This window comes from Phascolarctos cinereus, unplaced genomic scaffold (assembly GCF_003287225.1).
Source record: "Phascolarctos cinereus isolate Bilbo 61053 unplaced genomic scaffold, phaCin_HiC Scaffold_3;HRSCAF=262, whole genome shotgun sequence".
In the NCBI taxonomy this organism is placed as follows: Eukaryota; Metazoa; Chordata; class Mammalia; order Diprotodontia; family Phascolarctidae; genus Phascolarctos; species Phascolarctos cinereus.
In genome coordinates, this window is record NW_027555736.1 from 80,382,631 (window position 1) to 80,407,311 (window position 24,681).

Here is a 24,681-nt window from a genome sequence, read left to right on the forward strand (position 1 = left end):
GAGCCATCTCAAAGGTTACTAGTGTGGTCCTAGCTGCATACTGAGCAAAGAACAAATTCTGGAAGCAAATGATAGATGTGTGGCACTGAACACAGGAACAGAGCAGACTTCCTAGCCCACAGCCCAGGGGTCCTAGACCAAATCGGTCACTGAACCTACAGAACCTCCCACCTAATAGTAGCTGAGCCCAGCTGCAATCTACTAAAACCCCCAAAGACAAGCCAACACACCCATAATTGGATTAGGAAATTGCAGACCTCAAAGCTGGAAGGCAGTGAGCCTCCATAATACACATCTGCTGGAGAATAAAAATTCCTCCAAAGACTGAGTAAATAGATAGGTCAGAGATAGGTCAGACTCAAAGTGGCAGATTTTTCCTCTTAGAATCTATTATTTCCTTCAAAACTGCCTTGGCCATCTCCTGAAGAAGGACTTAAGCCCCTTTCTTTACCTCTTCCTACACTCTCCACTCGCCCCACTCTAATTTTTCCCTTTTTCTATCCAATTACCCATGTGTTTCCCCCTAATCCTCACTCTTTCATTCTGCACACCCAAGCAGTTGCCAAACTTTCTTGTTCCATTCCCACACATCTTACATCTTTTTACTCATATGGCTACTACCCAAGCTGAAGAGCCCTAAACATCTCTCAACTATACCACTGCCAACAGTCTCCTAATTGGCCTCCCTGATTCAAATCTCGTTTCTCTTCAATCCAATCTTCACACCATTAACAAAGTGGTTTTCCTAAATGACAGATCTTACTATGTCACTCTCCTACTACATAAAATCCAATGGCTTCATGTTGCCCCTGGGATCCAATGTAAACTTCTCTGTTTGATTTTTAAAGCCCTTTACTTTCCAGCTTCATTATACAGCACTCCCCTTCCCAAGTGGAGGGTCTGGTCAGATGGATGCTCCTGCTGTTCCTCATATGTGACACACTGCCTCTTGTCTCTGGGTTGTCCCCCATGCCTGAAATGCACTTCCTTCTCACCTATATCTCTAAGAATCTTTGTATCCTTCAAAATCCAGCCCAAGTGCTACTTCAACATGAAGATTTCCCTGAAAGGTACTAGCACCTCTCCCCAACCCCTCCAATTATTTTGTATTTATATTACATATAGAATATATGTACATGTTGTTTCCCTAAAAAGATAGTAAGCTCCCTGAGGGCAGGGACTGCTTCATTTTTGGGATTTGTATTTCTAGTCCCTGGTAAAGTGCCTGACAAACAACAGGCAGCTGATCAATGACTGCTAATTTATTGATTCGTTTCTTTTCCATATGTATATATTCAAATGAGTAGATGGTTTTCATGGAGGATTTCAACTTTTTGAATATATCACTCTTCTCTTACCTGTAGAGGACTAAGAGTGCAGTAATAATCTTGAATAATTTTGGGTGGAAGATCCTGCAAAACATCCTCTTTCATTCTTCTCAAGAGAAATGGGAGGACCTGGCGATGTAGTGCTTCCATTGCAAGAACTCCTATTATTTACAGAGAGGAAAAGGTGAAACAATTCATAGGAAAAGATTCATTTCTCTACGCATGAATCTGATTATGATCAAAATGAAATAAAACTGAGTTGAAGATTCTTTCTTTCTTTTTTTTGTAAAGATTCTTTCTTACCTGCTTCTTGTTCTCGACTGGAGCTTCGAGCATCCCTACTTGCTAATATAGGTTTACCATAACGAGCTGCAAACTGACGTTCAGTGCCCAGAAATCCTGGCATAAGGAAATCAAAGAGTGACCAGAGCTCCAAAACGTTGTTCTGAATTTCCCAAAAAAAAAAAAAAGAGAGAGAAGGATGAGAGTGAGATACCAGTTAAATCTTATACTAAAAATATTTCCTTTAAAAGAAAAAAAAGAGTACTAAAGAAAACCTGTGATGAACCACCTCATCCTACCCAACTTTTTAGCCTTTTCTCCCATCACTTCTTCCCTCACAGTACTTAGGCCAAAATGAATCCATGCTGAGCTTTTTCACCTCCTTCACTTTGCTCACCCTCTTTCCTTATTCCTATATCCCATCTTTGCTTATTGAATTCCTAGCTATCCTTTAACAAAATGGCTCAAACGCCACCTCTGTCATGAAACTTCCCCTAACCCAACCAATTAGTTATGACCTCCCTCCTCAGATCTCACAGAGCATTCTCGTGGAAACTCTGTAACATAAAATAATGCATGATAAATGTACTCTATTTACTTACAAGTATATTTTGTTCTCCTCTAAGCCTGAAAACTAAACTCACTGAAGAATGATCTACAGACAATAACTGTTACTGGGTAATAGATACGGATTGACCAAAGGAAGAGGGATTACTGATAGTGGTATTACTGATAACAGTATGGAGAGAACCTGGAGAGCAAGGAGAGTTCTGACTCTCCCACCTCGACCAGTAAATGAGGGTGGTGGTGAAGGTGGGGGTGAGGAAATGAGTGAAAATGCAGCCAGAGGAGAAAGAACAGTCAGGAAGTCTATATCATCAGAAGGGAGACATGTCTCAGTGAAAGCCAGAAGATGGAAGGAGTAGGAAAGGAAAAGATGTTAAGGCCTATAGTATGATGCGCATCTGCTCAAATGACATTACTTCTCCAAGTTACTAAATCCATACATCTTATTATCTAAGGTGAAGTCAGGCAAACTTTGAACATGTTGTAGCATTATATATGAAGAAGGCAGTTTCCTGAAACTCAGGTGTACTTCACAGAATCCACCAACTTTTATACTCTACAATTTAACAGTCTTGACCATTCTCCTACACCCGCCCATTGCTATTAACTTTTCAGGGACAACGCTGCCTTTGCTAGTAAAGTATTACTGTAATTTCCTTCAAACCTTCCTTCCTACCCCATACAATTATCAGGTACACCACCAGGTTCAGAGGTATGAAGGTTTTAGAGAAAGATCTCTTGATAAATAAATCCAAGAAGTTCATTAATTTGGCTCAATATAAAATGGAAAACCAACTATAAAAAACTTCAAATATTTAAATTTCAGTCTTATAATTTGTCAATAAAAAATATGATTTATTCAGACCTATTAACTATATAAAATCTGCCAGTATAAAACAGTCTGTTCATAATTAATAAGTCATTTATCAACAATGACAAATCCAATAAAATGGATTAACAATTTTTGAAATTTAAAAATAAAATTTATGGAATTTTTGAAATAAAATTATTGGAAATAATAAAATTTATGCCATTTTGATCACATACTTTAAAAAATATATAACAGCAAATAATTACCTGGATTGGTGTTCCAGAAAGAATGATCCTATAATTGGCAGTCAACTGTTTTACAGCTTTTGACAATTTTGTTTTCCCATTTTTGATGACATGGCCTTCATCAAGAATACAGTAGTTAAATTTAATATTCCTGGAAGAATGAATAGGAAATTTTTGCATCAGTCAACTTTTACTGATTAGCTGGTGTGCATATATCATTGTTTTAAGCAATCATGAATCTGTACAGTAACTAAAATAGATAAGTCAAACTTCAGTACAAAAAGCCACTAGGGTTGCCTGCCTCTGCTTCTCTCCCTTCCCAGCACAAATTGTTAACTGTACAACAGGGAAAAAAAGGTAACTTGGGCAATCTTTCCAGCTCCACTGTCTACTTCAACAAAGGGAAAGGAGGAATGGAAGAACTAGCTCTTCATACTGTACAGCCAGTAGGCAGACCCTCACCCACTATTTCACCTTCCTAGCCTTTGTACCCCATCCTACACTTTCTGTCCTCATCCCTTTAGATTCCTTTTACCTATATGAAAGTCTATGAATCATTCCAAAACTCTACTCCTCACCCACCCCTCGAGCCCTGTCCTAGACAATGGTAGCTGTCATCCAAGTAGGCTGGAGCAGCTAGGGGAAGTTTCTACTACTATTTCAGAGTCTGTAACACAAAGAGATTTATTCCTGGCATTCCAAATAGGACTTTGTTTTATGGGGAAATATGATCACTTTAATGAAGAGGGATTACTACAGTATTATATACCTCAGATATTAAAGAAAAGTTTTTGGGTCAGATGTGATTTTATTGGTTGGTAAACTCCTGGTATATAAACTCCCTCTATGATTATAGATCAGTAACTTGACTATAAATTAGAGGGAAGACTAGGGGCACTAAAGGGTTAAGTGACTTGCTTAGGGAAACATAGTATAGGTCTGAGAGGCACTGAACCCAGGTCTTTTTGACACTAGGGCTAAATTATCTTTAAATTTATTAGAGGTAGTAGTAGTATATGATAGCGATGGAATACTACTGTGCCATAAGAAATGAGATGGGGAGATGGATGGTTTCAGAAAAAACCTGGAAAAACTTATACAAACTTGGAAGAACCAGGAGAGCATTGTACACAGTAACACCAATATTGTAGTAATGATCAACTGTGAACGATTTAGCTACTCTGATCAAGATAATGATCCAAGAAAATTCCAAAGGACCCATGATGAAAAATGCAATCTCCAGAGAGAGGGAACTGATGAACTCTGAGCGCAGACTGAAGCATATTTTCTTTCACTAAAAAAAATTTTATTTTTGCAATTTGGCTACTGTGAAAATGTTCTGTCTAAGGGATATTATATTTCTTGCCTTCTCAATGGGTGGGAAAGAATATGGAACTGAAAATAATTTTTTAAAAAATGTTTTAGGGGTTAAATAGACCTTTATGGTTTGGTGGTGGAACTTAATCTTCAAGCAAAACATTTTCTGTGAGGAAATAGATTCTGAACTGAAGAAGGAAATGTAGTATAATAGTACTGGAATCAGTCAAATAATCTAAGTTTGCATTTCTGCTCTGCTAACTTGCATTTAATTTTGGGCAATTCACTTCCTCAAAACAGGTCTCAGTTTCCTGATCTATTAAATGAAGGGATATGATATATGATCTCTAAATTCAATTTCAGTTCTAAAATCTCATGATCCTGTTGTGACAAGCCAGGATATTCCTTTTAAAGTTTCTCTTAAAGGAACTTTTAGGAAACAATCAATTTATAATTTAAAGTTTATCAGTATCTAAAAATTAAATATACTTAAGACCTAAATAGAAAATTTTAAATTCTTACTTAAAAAAGTCTATGTCATTCCGTACGACATCATAAGAAGCCACTATCAGATTATGTTTTTTGACTTGGTGCTGTAACCTTTATAAATAAAGAAAAAAGGACAGATAAGCAAAAGTTTCTAAAGTATTAAATTTGCTATAAAAAAGCATTTCTATTTGAAACAACGACTGAAAAATTTCTGTTTCAGAGATCTTACCTTACTCTTTCAGTTGGAGGCCCAGTGTAGTGCAAAGGATTGAGATACTCTTTGGAACAAAATTTACCTACTTCATCAACCCAGTGACCTGTTAGAGTGGGAGGACAAACCACCAACGATGGAAGCGGCATGCATTCTGCTAACTTAGATCTTGCATATTCCTGGGCTCTTCACAACATCAAAACATATTAAAATTACCAACTTTTAAAAATTTCTCAAAATCTTCAAGTCTTGCAAAATTAATCATTGAATTACCTGAAACAGTGGTCTCCTGCTAGAATGCAAATAGACTGTAATGTTTTTCCTAAACCCATGTCATCGCAGAGAATTCCATGAAGCTTGTACTTATTAAGAAATGCCAACCAATTCACACCATCCTATAAGATTTGTGGGAAGTAGAAGGGAGAAAATATTGATGACCTGATTAGAAATTTTATTTTTTAAAAAGTCTCTCTTGGCAACACAGAAGAAATTCTTTTCATATGAGCAAGAAATACTACCTGCTGATATTTTCTGAGTTCAGCTTTGATTGGAACTGGAATTTTATAATTTTCTAATTTTTTCCCATCCAATAACTGCTCCAGGAAGTGTCGCTCTTTGGCTTTCAACTGGATTAATTCCTCTGACATATTTGGAGGGTCAGGAATGCCTGCCTAAAATGATTTTTACTTTTAGTTTTTTAAATTAAAATCATAAATAAGCTTATTTGCAATTAAGTTATAACTCATATCTACCAAATTGTCAGTCAAAACTGATTAATCACAAGTTCTACCATCATATAGTTGTATACTACTTTAAATTAAACTAAAATTTTCACTACAATTTTGAAAATATGGAAAAAAATGCAAGTAGAATCTAGGGGATCTGTGAAAGGATTAAAATTGCTATTCAAAGATAACATGCCAAAACTTTAAAAATATTTTTACATACAATGCAGTATTTTCACAATGTTCTTCCTAAAATATCACTTATGGTGTCCCAAAATCCAGTGGTTATACATGGTACAATATTTAAAATCTTTTAATTAAAGGATAATATCTGATTCACAATCCTAGTTGCCTGAGACCTCAGGACCTTCCATAATCTTAAGAAATATAAAAAAGTTCCCAAAACAAAACACATATATGGAATGTGTGTGCACACAGTCAAAATTCCTAAAAACCTGAACTTAGCAGCTCATAGCTGATTTTATGCTTTATTCAGACAAAATTAAAGTATCTCAATATCACCCTCAGAATGTACAAAAATAATGAAGGAAAATTAATTCTAATAAAGTCAGAATGAAAAAAAAAAGTCATTGCAACATTTGGCTTCTTCTTATCTTTTACTCCCAAACTGGTCCAAGAGCTGTGAGTAAGCTGAAGGAAAAGAAAGGTACAGTGGGAAGAGAAATAAGGTCAAGAGCTATCCTGAGACTCAGAACTCAAGGATATCAGTCCATCTTCCTCCAGAGCTTTAATAAACATCAGTAAATTAAAAATTAACACACAACATTATATATAATACATACTATATATGATAAACAGAATTTGGCTTCTGAGTTATAGAAAATCAAATATCATTTAGTAAAGTATTTTTATAAATCTGAGACAGGTAGAACTACTCTGAAAAAACGAGTTAAAAACATGTATTTATTTCCATGTTAATATTAAATTAGTATCAAATATTTTATATTTGGTTCTTCTTTACCAATCATAAAACTACTGCTCAGATGTAGCCCACAAATATGTCAAAGAATAAGATTACATTTGGATAGCATCAAAAATGTTAAAGGCTACAAAGAACTTTACATCCTGTATCTTATTTGATTCTCATTACAATTCTGTGAGGTAGGGAGTACATGTATTATCCCCATTGTAAAAATAAGGGAACTGAGGCTGACAAAAACTTCTACTTTCCCAAGGTCTCAGGGTTAAAAAATGTCAGATTTAGTCCTCAAAACTAGGTCTTGTATTCAAGTCCAATATTCTTTCTTCTATACCATGTTAACCCTCTATATCTTACTACTTCATGCTAACCAGAGTAATGGCCCAAATGGTCTCCCTAGTTCTACTTTCTTCAAGCCACAATCCATCTTTTACATTACAAACATAGATTCATTTCTAAGCATGGCTTCCATCATGCTAAAAAAAACCAACCCTACATATGGTGGCTCCTTATTGACAATAAGATCATAGCTATAAAATTCTAGTCAAATGATCTTGTAAGTCATCCAGTCCCAGAGTTCTGGTTCACAAACAACTTCTTTTTTAGAGGGGAGCTATAGAGGAGTATGCTTAATCCTAGAATTTATTGTGGTTAACTATACAGTAACTATACCAGGGAGTTTTGTTTTTCTTGCTTTCTCAATGTAAAATGGGAAGGAAAGAAAATGGATCTTAGTTTGGAAAGAAAAAACAAGTCACCTAGTCCAATACCTTCATTTTACACAGAAACGGAAATCAAGAAAGGGCTGACCAGCCAGTTAGTCAACAAGAATTTATTAAGTGCCTACAATGTGCCAGGTACTGTATTAAGTGCGGGGGACATAAAGAAAGGCAAAAATTAAAAATAAACAGTACCTGTCCTCAAGAATTCACCTTCTAATAGGAAAGGCAAACATGGGAATAAGTATGTAGTATAAGGTGTGTGTGTGTGTGTGTGTGTGTGTTTGTGCGCGCACACGCGCACATGTGCATATATATATGTATGTATATATGTATGAAAATGAGATTACTGACCACTAACTTACTGATCTATACACATGTATATACATATATACACACACATATAGTGTAAATGGAGATAATCTCAGAGGAAAGGAACTAGCAAAAGTAGGAGACTGGGAAAAATTTCTTGAAAAAAGCAAAATTTAAGATGAATTTTTAATGAAGCCAGAAGTATAAAGGGAGATTATTCCAAGCATGGTGGATAACCACTGAAAAGGTACTGAGTCAAGGGACTGTCAGGTGCAAGAAACAGCAAGGTAACCTTTTCACACAGCAACAGAACTTCTAGGGCTATATCCCAAAGAGATCATACAAATGGGAAAAGGACTCACATGTACAAAAATATTTATAGCAGCTCTTTTTGTGGTGGCAAAGAATTGGAAATTGAGAGGATGCCCATCAATTGGGGAATGGCTGAACAAGTTGTGGTATATGAATGTAATGGAATACTATTGTGTTATAAGAAATGATGAACAGACTGACTTCAGAAAAATCTGTAAAGACTTGTATGGTCTGATGCTGAGTGAAATGAGCAGAACCAAGAGAATGCTGTACACAATAACAGCCACGTTGTGTGATGACTAATATTGATAAACTTAACCCTTCCCAGCAATACAAAGGATCTAAGACATCTCCAAAGGCCTTGTGATGGAAAATGCTATCCACATCCAAAGAAAGAACTATGGAGTTTAAATCGAAGCATACTATTTACTATTTCTTTTTCTTCTGTTGAGTTTTGTTTCCTTTTTCTGGTGGTTCCTCCTATTGGTTCTAATTCTTACTTATAACATCACTAATGTGAAAAGATGTTTAATAGGAATATATTTGTACAGCCTATATCAGATTGTGCGCTGTCTTGGGGAGGGTGGTGTGGAGGAAGGGGGAGAAAAATTTTAAACTCAAAAGCATATGGAAGTAATTGTGGATAAATAAAAACAAATTAATAATAATAAAAAAAGAAACAGCAAGGTAGGAAGAGGTCAGATTGTAAAGGATTTTACATTTGATCCTAGAAGCAACAGGCAACCACTGAAGTTTACTGAATAGGTAGGTGACACGGTCAGACCTGTGCTTTAGGAAGACTGATTTGATGGCTTAGTGAAGGATGGACTGAAGGGAGAGTGTGTTTGTGTGGTGGGGGGAGGGGATGGAAGGGGGAATTTATAGCAGAAACCAACCAGAAGACTATTTCAATAGTCCAAGGATGAGGTGATGAGGATCTGCACCAGAGTGGCAGCTGTGTGAGTGGTGAGAAGAGGAAGTATACAAGAGAAGCTGTGAGTGTGGAAACAACACCTAGCAACAGATTTTATTTGTGTAGTGAGTATGAATGAGGGATCAAGGATGACATCAAGGCTGAAAGCTTGGGCAACTGGGAGCACTATGGTTCCTTTGACATTAACAGGAAAGTTCGGAAAATAGGATGATTTAAGGGGAGAGATTTGGACATGCTGAGTTTGAAATGTTTACAGGTTATCCAGTTGGATGTCCAAACAGATACTTGGTGTTGTTTGACTAGATATCAGGAAAGAAATTAGGGCTAAATAAATAGATCTGAGAATCATCTACATAGAGATAACTGAATCCATAGGAGTTGAAGAGATCACCAAATGAAATGGTGTAAAGGGAGAAGAAAAAAAGGCCCAGGATGGGGCCTTGGGGGACACCCACTATTGACAAGTATAATGTGAAAGATGATTCAAAGGAGACTGAGCTGGACTGGACAAGTAAAAGAGGGCAGAGAGTATCAAGAAGAGGATTATCCACAGTATGAAAAGCTGCAAAGAGGTTAAGAAGGAGGAGCAAAGGTCACTGAATACTGGCAATTAAAAGATCACTGGTAGCTTTGGAGAGAGGGATTTCAATTGAATGATGAGGTCAGAAGGCAGACTGCAGAAGGTTTAAAACAGAGCGAGGACAACAGGAAGCGGAGGCCGCATAAGAGAGATGACACAGCTAACTGACGTCAGACTTGGCATTACAGTTTACAGAATCCTAGTCCCGTGCTTTTCCCATTATGGCACCAGCTTCTCTTCTCTCTTTTCCTTTCTTTTGCCCACTAGTTGAGAGGCAGTAACAATACATAAGCAGAATATTACCTTTGTGCCTATAATTTTGTTTTACAAAACTGGCAAAAATTTAGCAGGCCTACTGCCTACTTCAGAATCCAGCCAGTACTAGTACATCCCAAAAAATGACTAACAGATTTAAAAAAGAAAAAGCTGTTAACATTCACCTCCACTTGAATTCAAAATTCAGTCTTTGATTTCCTTGGGGTATAACATAGCCTAGTAATAGGATCTCTGGTTCAAAAGGTATGGAATGGACATTTTAGTTCTGATAGGTTGCTTAGACAGTGCCATGAACACATAAAAAAGGGTCACGAAGTATCATTTTTTGGGAAAGCTTATTGAAAAAGATGGGATTTAAGTTCAACTGTGAAATATGGGTAGGATTTTGGATAGGTAGAGAGAAAAATGCAAATCACTGTAGGTAGAGGGAAAGAAATGAGAAAACAGACAAGAAGGAGTATGGTTTATGAGGTGAGGTTAAGTGATAGGTAAGTTAAGTATAAAACCTCAAGGTCTGCCTTTTGAATCCAGGTGTATTAACCTCTGACAAATCTTGGATATCAAACCTTTATCAAAAATTATCTGATTCAAAGATTTTTTTAAACCAACTGATAACTTTACTTCTTATCCTAGTTGCAATGACTTTATATGTATGAAAGCTGTTTCTTTTTCTTCTCAATTTCATAAGCAAAACCATTTTACTTCAGCAGATGGTCTCTATCTTTTTTTTTTTGGTTAAGAATTCTCACCCTAACATAGCTGCAAAAGTTACCTGCAAACTTAAACTCTTCAAAAAATTACTTTTCAAACACTATAGAGAGAATTATAAAACATTTGACACAATAAAATAAGCAAAAGATACCACCTTTTCAATTTACCTCAAGTGGCATTAGCCTAATTAATGTTGCAAAGCACTGTGTAGCCATGAATCGTACACTGTCTGTCTGATCACTCATTCTTCCCAATACAGGTACAACTAAAAGAACAATATATGGAACAATGCCAACATCTAGTTGTTCCATTACAGCTTGAATAAATGATTAAGGAAATTTTCAGTTGATTCTGAGGCTGGTCACACAAGGCAATATATAACCAGAAACACTGAGTCTGTCATTTTCACAACAGAGCCTCACAATACCTCTGAATGAACCTAAAAATAATTTTCATTAATGGATTTTTTTTTTAGTTAATGAACTGAGACACAAAGTTTTATTTACATATGAAAAGGTTAATTTCATTATCATACTCTTAAATAAAGAAAATGTAACATTAATATTACAGGTTTAAGATTAAAGACAATTTTGTGATAGTAACTGACATTTCTGGAATACTTTCATCCCTAAAAATTTAAAGTACATAACATACCGTTTCATTCATTCTTATAAGAATCAACTTGATTCAGACAAACATATTCAATTGGTTTTTAGAGGTAGAAATAAACTCTCAAGATTGGCCTGTTTTCTTTCAATACCCATTTTAAAATGGAATAGATTTAAAATGCTAAGCTAAAATCAAGGTTTGTAAATAAATATCCAATTTAGTTTTTCAGAGGTATTAACACAGGCAAACCACTACGGGCATGGGATAATCTCAAATCTGGAGGTGGCCCCTCTGGTCTCCTTAGGTGTTCAACTTCCCTATTTTTCAATTCAAGATACCAGGGGTATTACGGTCAGAAAAACCTGTCATTCAAACACAGCATCATGGAGAATTAACAATTTATTATTGTTTAGCCAGATCAGCCTTATCTCAAAAACCTCCGCTATGAATAAGATGGAAGGTAGTTGAAACAGCATTATTAATATTATATTGTGGTTACATTACAGGATAAATGTGCTTTTGTACTTTGCTCTAGGAACCTAATTAACATCTATAATATTGTTCCTATGATAAAATAAGGTCTAAGACCTAAACACTTTACAAATGAATTTCTCAGCATCTAAACATATCTTGCCTAGCGGGTGCCCAAAAAATGTTTTTTGAATTGTGATCAGATTGAATTTTTCAAACAATATTTTTCTAGGCTTGAGGAATGCCTATTGGGGTACTTGGTTATCAGAAATTTGGGGAAAGGGGTCTAGATTTGTGATGTCATAAATACGGGAAACTCCATCTTATAAAATTTTGTTTGATACAGAAACTTAAACATCATCTACAAACTAAGTATATCCTTCATTATATACACACACATCATTTTTGCCTATAAGATCTTGTAATTCAAAAATTTTATTGACTCAAAGTACTCAAAATCACCAGTCACTTTCAGCAGTTCCCAAAAAAGGATACAGGCAAGTGCTTCAATTGCACCTTCTTGTTTGGTACTATCATCAATTGCTCCTATCCACGGAAGAACCTTCTCTAAAAAAATATTCATTGTTTCCATGGTAGCTATTTTGCTCATAACTCCTACACAACGAGCAGCCATGTGCCTCACTGCAGTGTTGGGGTACTGAAGGCACATGTATAGATGGGGCAAATGCTGCACCAACTGGAAAGAAAAATTCAATTAGAACACAAGTTATGCAACAAATGTACCTTAGCTCTATATTCAAGTGGGTGGTTAATAATCTAGAGTGATTCTGTACACTGGTTTAAATACCCTCCCCCCTTTCCACAGGAAACATCACGGATATTAAAAGATATCATGAAATTCTCAAAAGAAATTTTGCTCTGAATATTTTTTGTACAATATTTTTTGGTTCATTAGTATGAGGAGCTCCTAGGGTACAAACTTCCTTCACCAATACAGATTGGCAATTATTCTCCATCTCAGAGTGTGAAGTGTCAGCGTGGGAGCACTGAAAGGTAGGTGATTTGTTCATGATCACACAGCTGGTATGTGTTAAAGAAAGGACAGGAGACCAGATCTTCTTGGCTCTAATACTAGCCCTTGAGTCACCATTCCATGCTGCCTTTTTAACTTCATTTTAAAACAAGCCCCACAAAAATGCACCATACACAACAATAAAGTATTTCCACTCAAAGAAAAAAAATCAGAATTACTGCTCTTCAACCACCTCTCTAGGTTATTCAATATCTCCTTTCTCCAACTTTGCCCAGAAACCTATAATTCTCTTTAAAGGTTTGCCTATTAGAAAATAAAACAGAGTTTAATTTCACAAAATAGTATGGAAATGTTTTACATGATTGCACATGTATAACCTATACCAGACTGCTTACCGTCTCAGGGAGAAGGGTAAGGAGAGAGGGAGAGAATTTAGAACTCAATTTAAAAAAAAATGTAAAAAACTGTTTTTACATGTAACTGGGAAAAATAAAATATTACTTAAAAAAAATTTAACTGGGGGGAAAGATACAAGCAAAAAGCTTCCTCCCACATTGTTTTTCAATGTGGCCAACATGAAAATTTGTTTTGATTGACTGCATATTTGTTACAAGGTTTTTGTTTTCATTTTTTGTTCAATTTCGGGGGAGGGTAGATGAGAGAGGAGGTTAAGAATAGGGTTCTTCTCCTTTCCCCTAAGTGAAATGAAAACAGAAGGAATCAAAGACAATCAGGACAGCTTTGGAAGTTACATGTTAAATTACAGACTCATAAAGAAGAGCAAAATCTACCTAAGAGATTCACAGTTTCATGAATAATCCTTTCCTTCTGTTCCATGAATATGGAAATGTTCATTTTATTTGGTGTTTCAAATCAGAGTAAGAATAAAATAAAATAAAATAGGGAAAGAAAGTATAGAGTCTAGAGGGGAAAAAAGGTTTGCTTATTCCTGAATCTTAGACCAGTCAAGAAGCAGCTGTAGGAACTCCATTTCTGTGCCTGGAAAGTAAAATTCTCAGTAACACCAGAAAGGGAAGAGAGGGGAAGACAGTTATGGCTTCATTACATCTCTGGTCACTACAGCCCATGTTTTTTTTTAGACGTTTCAGAAAACCCTGAGCTGGCTATTTATTATATTTATTTCTCTGGTCTACACCAGCAGTGTATAATGTATCCTGTGATCCCAGCAATAGAAACAGGAACAGAGATTGAACCTACCATAATTTCACAAGTATAAGGAACTTCCAAATGAGGAAACTCTTCCCAATACAAATTAGAACCCTCTCTGCAAACTACAGTCTTGTGCTTAGAGCCTGAGAAAATAAGTGACCTGATATGGCTCACACAATCAGTATGTTTCAGAGGCAGAAGCTTCAAGACTGGCTATCCACTAAAATATACTGCCTCTAAAATACAACATAAAGCTTTATCAAAAAACAGGAAGTTTTGTTATCCGACTTTTGTATCACAACATTTAGTTCAGCAAGTGCAGACACTGCGACTAAAATCAGTTTGGTCCAGGTGATTCTCCTTTAGTCCCAGTCCCAGCCAAATGGCTGCTGTTGGTCCTGTGAGTGAACACATTAATAAACCTGTGCAAATTAACCATCTTTACAGGAAAAACAAAAAGGGCCTGTTTTACTAGGGGTAAATTGGCAAAATTACCTTTGTGTATGAAAAAAATACCTTAGTATTAAGTAAAGAAAACATCCCTCCCCTTTCCATTCCCTCCCAGATTTTTCTCCTTTGCCTAGGCTTATAAAGGGTTGAGGAATAAGACTGTTATCTTTGAGCTAGCAGCCTCCATTGTAGTATAAATAGCAGAATGCTTACGACAATCTGTTCTCTGTTCCTAGAAGTGAATAAGACTTTTTTTTTTGAGGGGGGTTAGTCTATGATGTAGCTCTGGAGCTAATCTGAGAATCTGGTAGTTACACCTGCTCAATATACATTCCAAATTATTTTAATATGTGATTTTAAACATGATATCTTGTCCTCTCAAAACTGACTATACAAATTAGTAGTTTAATGTAAACATAGTCTTAAAAAAAAGGAATAGTCAACACAGTGGTAAAGATTGTTTTTGTGCTTTTCAGAATCTTGAAATGTAAATCAAAACTACCAGATAGTCTATCACTAAAAGCAAAATTGTAAAGCCTACCTCCTCCCCACACTGAAGGGGACTATGGAGATAATTTAATCCAGGGCTTCTTAAACTTTTCCCAGGGCATTTCAGCAGCCTTCACTGCTGTTGCTTAGACTCATGGCATGCTTTGTGTTCAGAACCAAGGCTGCAGTGAAGTTGACCCATGTAACACAGGCAAGTGCTGCCTGAAACACCTTGGATTCATTACATGTTTGACTTTTAATTAATTTTTGGTCATCGTGCTTTCAGAAACCTTTCAGTGTTGCCAAATGGGATTATGACCAACAGTTTTAAGAAACTCTGACTTAGTCCACCTGAAAAATAGGGCACTGGAGCTCAGAATGGTGGGGATTTGTCCAATCACCCGACAACAGAAGTGCCAGGCTTAGAACTCATGTATTCAGACTACATGCCTAGTGCCTCTCATGTCAAAAGATATAAGTTCTAATTAAATCTCGCTTACATATATATACTGGGCAAGTAATTACTTTCTACCTTTATCCTCTAACTTGAAAACTGGGTGTATACATTGAGATATACACACCCCCATTTTCTGAGGTATACTGTAAAGATGAATGAGATCACATTTGACATAGTCTAAAGAGTTCAACGTTAGATAAGCAGAGTTAAATATGAACATCTCATTGTAACAGGACCAGGCAAGAGAAAAAGGAAAAGTAAAGTAAAGCCAATAAATCAATCGGCACTACTGGAAAAACTACTCAAAGTGCATGTTCCATCATCAGTCAGTATTCAGTTGGACACTGAGTATCTTCCCTCCATATGTACCCCCTAGATCATGTGCAGTGTTACCCTGGCAAATAAGGAACAGAGTACCATCCCTGAATTTGGTTAAGAGGGCCCTAACTGGTGCACCTAATTCTACTCCACAGGAGCTATACTATCAAAAGTGCCTAGCTAAATTGTATAACAGAAATAGGCAATTTCCAGGGACACTAAAACTGTACTTTTTAAGCCCTAATAACAGAGGAATATAGCACTTATACCTTATGGAGGAATGTAATGCTATTATCTGTTCTATTAAAAAAAAAAACTACACTTGAATCAATTAGTTACCAAAGGATGAAGCTCAGTATCCATTGCAGCTGCTGCTGTTTCAAAAACTTGCAGAGAATTCACCAATTCTTGGGCAGGGCCATCTCCCCTTTCCAGTAGGGATTTTCCATCTATTAAAATATATTCTGTTTTAGGTCAATTTCACCTTGCAATTAATTTTTAAGTCTAACAGCTGACATAAATTTTCAGCAACCCCACCTAGCATGGGAGTTTATTTTGCTTTTAAGGCAAAACCCAGCACTGTGCCCAGCACATAACCAATGAAGTGAAACACAATGATCTGTTGATAATATTCCTTTGGAAACAGCTATCAGGACCATCACAAACACATACAGAATGGAGTGGAGGCAAATTAAAATGAAATTGTATCCTCGTCCATCCTCGTCTACCATTTTATTAATAACTTACCAATCTGGTCTGGAGTAAATGGATGAGAACCACCTAATTGTGTGTTTATCACCCCAAAGGTGAGACCTTTAAAAACCAAAATCAGCAAACATTGATACGTACCAAAATTTTTAATGTTAATCATATTCCTCAGGGGACCAACCATAGCATCCCAAAGATGTGGTAGCTTTACAGCCATTTCACAACCAAAATGCTTCACAATAGTTGACAAGGCAAATTCAGCCCCTCTCCGTTGCACTAAATATGGTTTCTGTGCCTACAATTAAACATTAATAAGCAAAAATTATAGATTTTCTTGAGAAATAGACTTCTATCAAAACATTTAAATATTATAAAAAATGGATTTATAAAAAGTGACCAAGGATTGTTCAAAAAATCTTATCTTTGATAAAAAGAATTACTGAATATATTTATCATATCTGAGATCTAGTCCCAGCTCTATCAGCTAACTGTGTGATGAAAATATGAAAACCTTTTCTGGGCCTCGGTTTCCTCTTTTGTAAAAATGGATTGAATAACCTCCAAGGTCCTTCACATCTCAAAAAAAAAAAATCTAATTACAAGTTATGCTACCAATACAACACTCAATAAGACCTGATAGGGAATTTATACTAGGTAAAGGTTCTAAAATGAACAAAAACATTTAACTATTACTCTCTACCTTTTCAATGATAAAAGCTAGCCAAGAAGGGGCTACTAAATTTTAAAGCCAAAATCAGAAAAGGCAGGATGATGTTTTTATATTCAATCCTTCCAAGAATCTGATTTCATCAGGATGGGTACACACTTTTACAGGTGTAGATTGCAATCCTTCCATGCCAGTAGATAGCAGTCACTAGGTGCCATGACTAAAAACATCATCATCTACTGAATAAACAACATTTTAGTGATGAACCTCTCTAAATTTAGCCAGGCTGGTCCTTGCAATACCTACATACAGAGTTTGGCATAAGATCCATACACAAAGCCCTTTCATAGCCTGTACATTGATGGCAAAGGCTTAGTGAACCCTCCAAGCTACAAAGAAGTATCATAGTAGAACTTCAATGGAGGATTTTCAAATACATTTTAACTGCTTCTACTAGATTATATGAAATAGATTTGGAATATATTTTGATTGGATTCAATTCTCCACAAGCTCCTGAGCTACAATAGGATTCTGTTGTCTAAAGTTAAATAATTAACAACTACATTTAACTAGTCTCAGGAATGTTATGGTAAAAATTCTACAACCATAGACAGGTAAGGGGAGAAATGAGTTCTCAAGTTGTTACTGGTATGAATCAAAACTACTCAATATTTCCTACATCAGTTTTTTTCCCCATAGCAGTTATTAGCATGTTCAAAAATGCAAATCAAAGGCCTGATTATAGTATAAAACAAAAGGCCAACTCTCTGCTATGATGGCAAAAGGGTGGATCATAAGATTAACCAAGAGTTGTATGAGATAGAGTAGAAAGAGAGTTAATGAAATTCAAAGACTGCTGAGTCCACCATGAATTTGTTACATAACCTCAATTGGGCCCCCGCTGCAGCCAAGTTCATCCCTTTACAACTCCCTAACTAATTGACTATCCCACTCAATAGGGAAGCTGTTCCAAACCTTTTCATTTCTCCTCAAATCTCCCAAGACTCTCCCTCTCCTTACTCTCTCAGCTGATAACTTTACTTCATATTTCACCCAAAGAAGTGAGACCATTTGCAGAGAGCACCTTCTCCCCTCATGTCACGTCGCTCAGACGGGTCCTTCTTCACTTCGGTCTCATGTGAAGAGCTAAGCCCTCCTCCTTGCCAAGGCATCCTTCTGCATGCACAAGTGACTCTATTCCACCTTGTCATCTGCAGAAGGCTGATCCCTTTATTGTTCCCACTCTCTCACAGAACTTCAGTCTCTCTCTGTGGACAGGCTACTTTTCAGCTGCCTATAAAATATCCCTTTGTCTTCCTTATCCTCACAAAACCCCTCACTTGATGTGTCCATTCTCATTCTCAAGGCTGTGGCTAAACCCCATGAGAACACTATCTATAATTCATATCTCCACTTCCTTTCCTCTCACTCTCTTCTTAACTCTCTACAGTCTGACTTCAGACCTCATCATTTGAATAACTGAAACACTCTTTCCATAATTATTAATGATCTCTTAATTGTCAAATAGTCTAACTGCCCTTTTTCAATCCTTATTCTTCAAAGGCTGCTCTCTGTAGCCTTTGACATTGTTAATCACCCTCTTCTTGATGCCCTCTTCTCTCTAGGTTTCCATGACACTACTGTATTCTGGCTCTCCTACCTGTCTAAATGCTCTTGTCCATCTTTTTTGCTGGATCTTCTTCCAGGTCACATCCGTTAACTGTGGCTACCCCACAGAGCTCTGTCCTGGGCCTTCTTCTCCTCTCCCTCTATACTATTTCAATTGGTAATCTCATCAGCTCCCATGGATCCAACATCACCTCTATGCTGCTAATTCTAAATGTAGTTTATTCAGTCCTAACTTCTCTCCTTCAAACTGGGTTCCTATGGACATCTGAAACTGAACATTATTTGTACCCCCTCACTCTGCTCACCTCTGAACTTTCCTATTAGTGTCGAAGGCACCACCTTCCTCCTAGTCACCAAGGCTTCATAGGTGTCATCCTCAACTCTCTTATCCCCTATGTCCAATCAGTTAGTAAGTCCTGTTTACTTTAGCACCATAACATCTGTCACAAATGACCCCTCCTCGAATTCTCTCTTTCTCCCTCTCTCTTTCCTCATCTCCGCTTCCTTGCCTTCCTTCAATTCCCACCTAAAATGCCACCTTCGACAGGAAGGCTTTCCTGATCCTTCTTAATTCTAGTGTCTTCTGTTGATTATTTCACCTTATAGGGAATGTATATGTTATATGTCTTGTTTGCATATAGTTGTCTTCATGTTGTCTCTATCAATAGATTGTGAGCCTTTTGAGTGCAGGAACTGTTGTTTTGCCTTTCTTTATATTCCTGATGCTTAGCATAGTGCCTGGTACGTAGCAAGTGTTGATAAATGTTTACTGAATGCCTATTTTATAGGCACATCTTCTATTTAGCAATGAGTACGGAGCTAGAAAGGGGAGTAGACATTTTCAATCCAGCTCTATTTTAGGAATGAGAAAATTTAATACCCTGGGTAACTGACCATGTGTCAATTAGAAAGTACTTATTAATGGATAATCTATCTTAAAGTCAAACTAGAAATACAAATCTCAATTTGCTCTTAGGGATGGTAAGCAAGAACAGATTCCAATACAGCTGGAATGACAGGATGAAGATTCCAAATGAATACTGGAGTACAAAGACATAAATGACTTACTTGCTATTTCTCAAAAGCTTCTATAGATTGCTACTTTTTATCCGTGTGTATCATCCATGCACATTAAATGAAGGTTTTCATTTGAAAAGCTGGGGCTCCAGGCTCCAGACCGTCCTGCTAAACAAGTCCTGATTTGCACTGCATAATCTTTTTATCATTTTAATTGCACCTTTCCAAATGTGCCCTTCCTAATTGTGGCCACGCTTCTAACAGTTCTAATCAAAATGTATTTTTAGAAACACTAATCATTTCTCATGAATTCTGAATCTTTCCTGTATGTTTAGTCTGCTAAAAGTAAAGTCATGAGTGCAAACTTTAGTTTTCTATTTTTATTAAGCCTCTTTTGAAATATGTAAGTATATTAACATAACTATATGGTATAGATGACTTACCACTACACATCACTGGAGGCAGTTTCTACATTGGGAGCTCCCCATCCTAACAAAACCATAGGTCTGAACCAAAATATAACAGCACTCCAAAATATACAATGAATTTCAATTTGAGGATTTTTCATTAGGGTAGGCAACTCTCAATGAGGAAACTTTCTCTACCAAAGCAGAATGGCACCTACGCAAGAGTTGCCTGCGGCATGAAACATTTAAAGCAAATTAATTTCTCAGGGTCAAAGAGCCAGCAAGTATCAGAGTCATGAACAAGTGTCCTGCTTGAACTCAGGTCTTCCTAATTTCAAGCCGGTTTTCTATCCACCATGCCTTTGGCTGGCTCTGTCTGAATAGTCATTAGAACGAAATAGTAAGTAAAAGAATATCATAACTGATAGTTTCTAGAGCATTCATTCCACTTGATAAAGTGTCAGCTACCAGTTGTTTTAAAAAAAACCCAACTATTATTTCAGGGATAGATGGATAACAAGTTAAAAACTAACATAAAAAGGAAAAGTAGGGGCAGCTAGGTGGCGCAGTAGATACAGCACCGGCCCTGGATTCAGGAAGACCTAAGTTCAAATCCAGCCTCAGACACATAACACTTACTAGCTACGTGACCCTGGGCAAGTCACTTAACCCCACTGTCCAGCCCAAAATAGAAAAAAAAAAGGAAAAGTAAACATAGAAGCATGTAAATTTCGTTAATTCTCTCTAAGAACTGGTATTTTTACTCAAGGAATTTTTTTAAAGGGGCTACAGATAGTTCTTCCTTATTTATGACAATTTTTAAAAATTGAAGATGAAAAAGTTGCAACAAAACTCTTATTTCTGTGGCCACTTAGCTGTATTTTGGCTGTTGTTTACTGCTATACGGATAATGGAGTTATTGGAAGTTTGTGAACTATTTCACAGAATACAACTAAGGTTTACTTCTTTGAGAGCATTTATGAAGGATCAGCTGATAAAAATTCCAGCAAGCCAGAAAAATTTTGAGTAAGCTGGTAGATTTTCTTACCCCAATGGCTAGACTGCCACAAACATTTATTGGTAGATATATTTCATGATAATTAAGGTCCTTTTATTTTGAAATACTAAATGCATTTCGGGATGTTGCAATGGTGATTAAAATTAATTTCTGACCTACTTGGTTCATATGGTTTGTTTGTACTTAAAAACCAGAGGAATGAAGATTGAAAATATGTACCTCATCCAATTCAGCAGGGATATTTCCACTGCTTCCTGGGGGGAAGTCTGCAAGTTGAGCTTTTGCTGCCTTAGGAGTAGGGCCACGTCTGCTTGTGATGGCAAAAGCAGCTTTCTGATGCCTGTAGAGTGTGATTATACCTCTGTGCTTAGTAACAGTGTGATGCATTCCATCCTTATCTGTGTTTTGTCCTACTAAGAAAAAAAGTCACATCATAGAAGATTAATTAACAGTGATAAAATCTAATAAAATTCAATAATGACAAAGTTACACAGCATCTAAAGCATGTTTAAATGTTGCGATCTATAAACTTTATCCTACCAAGAATACTTTATTTTGACATTGAGTTGATGACATTTTGATTTGTAGTACTTAAGTTAAAAAAAATTTTTTTTTGCTTCTTCAACATCTTCATGTCTAAAGAACCAGACTTATTTAAAAGTATAAAAGCTCATTAGAAAATTGCAAGATTAATTATTCTTTCTTCAAATGTACCAGAAATAATATTTTAAAGAGTATCACAAAAAAAGCAAAAACATTTCAACAAATCTCTTTTGCATATCCATAGTCAACATAAATTTCGGAAAAATACCCTTTGTAAAATACTGCTTTTTAGTACAAAGAGGGAAGTGCAAGGGGAGAGAGAGGATTACAATTTGTAAGATGCTGAGATCATTCTCTGTTGGGTCACATAGCGTTTTTGCAAGATATAATTCACATGGATTGTGTTTCCCCCCCCCCCATTAAGTTTACAAGACATGTTTGTGACAATTTGCTTTCTCAAAATCTTATTAACAGAACTCAGAGATATATTTCATATAAGCCATCAGCAGAAATTGTATTACATACTTCCATATGTTAAGTCTGTTCCCAAGGGACTGGACTGCATGAATCAGTTCTCATTTCTACTTATCACTCTACAGACTACTTGGTTAGGGAAAAGCCAAACATCAGGTTTTTCAGACTGATGTGTTTATTTGTTCCAGAAGCCAACGTGTCGATTCAGACAAATTTCAGCGAAAGTAATTTTGTCAAACTACATTTGGAAAAATTTAGTCCCCTTTTCTATCACCCCTTCCCAAATCCACCAGGCAACTGAATTTTTTCATAATGCTAATATTGGCACAGAAGGCTAACATCTATCTTAGAGGCTTTTTATATCAGACTTCCTCCAAATGTGTCATATAACTACTACTAGTAGTTAGTAGGGAGGATATTATGTTATCCACTGTAAATACAAACCACTAGAATAATATTTAAATACAATTATAATAAGTTTCTATTATGTTTAGAAAAAATCTATAGAGGTATATTTAAATTCTACTGAGAAACAAATGAATGAACATATTTTCCAGGTAACTTTCCCTCCCATCTCCCATTGAAGTTTTAAATAGATACCTTTAGAATTTTCATGGCTGCTTTGCGGTGGTGCTGGACATGCAACACAAGGAGTCAGATGTGGGTCCACACAGAGTGAACTACACAGGTTTTTAATAATCTTTGAATTAGGACAAGGAGTTCTTGATGTACACTGCTGAAGTAATTTCGCTATGCACATAGCAGCATAATTCTGTACCAGTGTATTTTCTTCCTTCTTAACAGTCTCCATTAACGGTTTTATGACAGGGTTTAATTTCTCTGGAAGCTGCTGTAGATTCACAACTGCGCACGCAGCCAGCGTATGGACTCTCAGTTGCAGCACCTGCCATTCCTGATTTGTTTCTGCAACAGTCATTTGAACTTGCTGACGCTTACTATCTAGATGCTGTAACACTTTTGGATTTAAATTGAAAGATGATGTGACTTCATTAAAAACAGTAGTGACCTATTAAAAATACACAGAGAGCAAGTAGTTAAAGAATGTCTACTTTGTATCAACCATAGCATCCTCTAAAATAAGGGCTTATAAAGTAAACTATAGCTAGAATGACCCCTTCTCATGTAATTTAAATTTGAATTCTCCAGCAAGAGCTCATTTTCTTTTAAAAAAAGAATAAAACATGCACCTTAAAATTGTAGAAAAGAACTATATAAAATGCCCCAAGTATTTTGATTAGAAGGCAACTTGCGAATCTGTACAAAATGTGGCTTTAACACACAGACACTACATAATTATCAGCTGCTAAGGGACAGAGATAGACTGGAATATTGAAACCCACATAACTCATCTTTGGTCAACAGTTTTTGGCACTAGTTTCTAGTTCCTTCAATACTATATTTTTATTAGGGCATGGTATCAAAGAGCAATTACTATCGATAGTGAGGCCGGGTGATGAAAAAGACAGCAGACTTCAATGTAGAAGCCATGAGTTTAAACTCTAGCTCTCCTACATATGTCATCCTGGGTAAGTGACAATCTCTCTGGGTTTCCATTTCATTATCTAAAATGAGGCAGTCTGGACTACTACAGTTCTTTTTTAGCTAGGCAATGGGGTTAAGTGACTTGCCCAGGGTCACATAGCTAGTAAGTGTTATGTGTCTGAGGCTGGATTTGAACTCAGGTCCTCCTGAATCCAGGGCCAGTGTTCTATCCACTGTGCCACCTAGGTGCCCCTGGACTACTACAGTTCTTAAACAATTGACTCTAAATTCAATGTGATCACTGAGTTTAATGTTGAGAAAGCTGGAGAGATCATCTAACATCTGTCCCCTTTCCTCTCACCTCCATATTATAAATGAAAATGAGGTGTGGGTTAAATAATTTGCCCAAATTGTAGGGTAGCAGTAAATGGAAGAGCTGGAATTTGAACCCAAGTCTTTTGACATCAAATCTAAAGCTTTTCCCACTGCACCATGGTCATTAGCAACTAATTTTTAACCAACAAACGTCTATTCACTGATTTAGATTAAAAAAAAAGTGCAGTCTAATAAGTCTTTTTGCCTGATTACTAGTTGCTTTAAGAGTCAGCTTAAGTAGGTAGGCACATTTCTAACTTAGTCTTTTCAAGAGCAATCAGAAGTGCTTCTGAAAGGTTAGATCACTTAAGGGAGAAATCTAGTAATGTATTAAGAGATAAATTGAATGCAAAAACTAAAATTCATTGTACAGCAAAGTTAAAATAAAATCACCATCATCGTTGGTGAAACATTTTATGGGCAAAAATCAGTATTTAATTCAAAATATGCTTTGACAAACTTAAGAGAAATTCTATACGCCAGAAGATCAAATTTAGAAGATAGTGAGCCTGGAAGGAAAACAGCAGCAGTAGTAAGCTTTTCCTCACAGTTATACTTAAGTCAATATTCATCCACTTGCCTCTCCTTAGGCTAGGTAGGCAAAGGAAAAATATCCCTAATAT

General features: G+C 36.4%; 1 protein-coding gene across 5 annotated transcripts in view; it reads right to left on the minus strand.

The window, feature by feature from the left end:
- The window catches only part of BTAF1 (B-TFIID TATA-box binding protein associated factor 1), a 129,587-nt gene that overhangs the window by 22,187 nt on the left and 82,719 nt on the right, over positions 1–24,681 (minus strand). For 3 of the 5 annotated variants that reach the window (XM_020964075.2, XM_020964072.2, XM_078150998.1), the window contains exons 20-32: positions 22,781–23,207; positions 21,383–21,576; positions 16,567–16,720; positions 16,057–16,166; positions 12,335–12,536; positions 10,927–11,075; positions 5,769–5,921; positions 5,524–5,645; positions 5,269–5,436; positions 5,073–5,150; positions 3,255–3,384; positions 1,632–1,773; positions 1,359–1,489 (exon numbers count right to left, since the gene is read on the minus strand). In XM_020964075.2, coding sequence (XP_020819734.1) covers positions 1,359–1,489; positions 1,632–1,773; positions 3,255–3,384; positions 5,073–5,150; positions 5,269–5,436; positions 5,524–5,645; positions 5,769–5,921; positions 10,927–11,075; positions 12,335–12,536; positions 16,057–16,166; positions 16,567–16,720; positions 21,383–21,576; positions 22,781–23,207 — 2,160 coding nt within the window. The remainder of the gene's footprint in view (positions 1–1,358; positions 1,490–1,631; positions 1,774–3,254; positions 3,385–5,072; positions 5,151–5,268; positions 5,437–5,523; positions 5,646–5,768; positions 5,922–10,926; positions 11,076–12,334; positions 12,537–16,056; positions 16,167–16,566; positions 16,721–21,382; positions 21,577–22,780; positions 23,208–24,681) is intronic. The other 2 variants (XM_020964076.2, XM_020964074.2) reach the window with 1 other exon arrangement.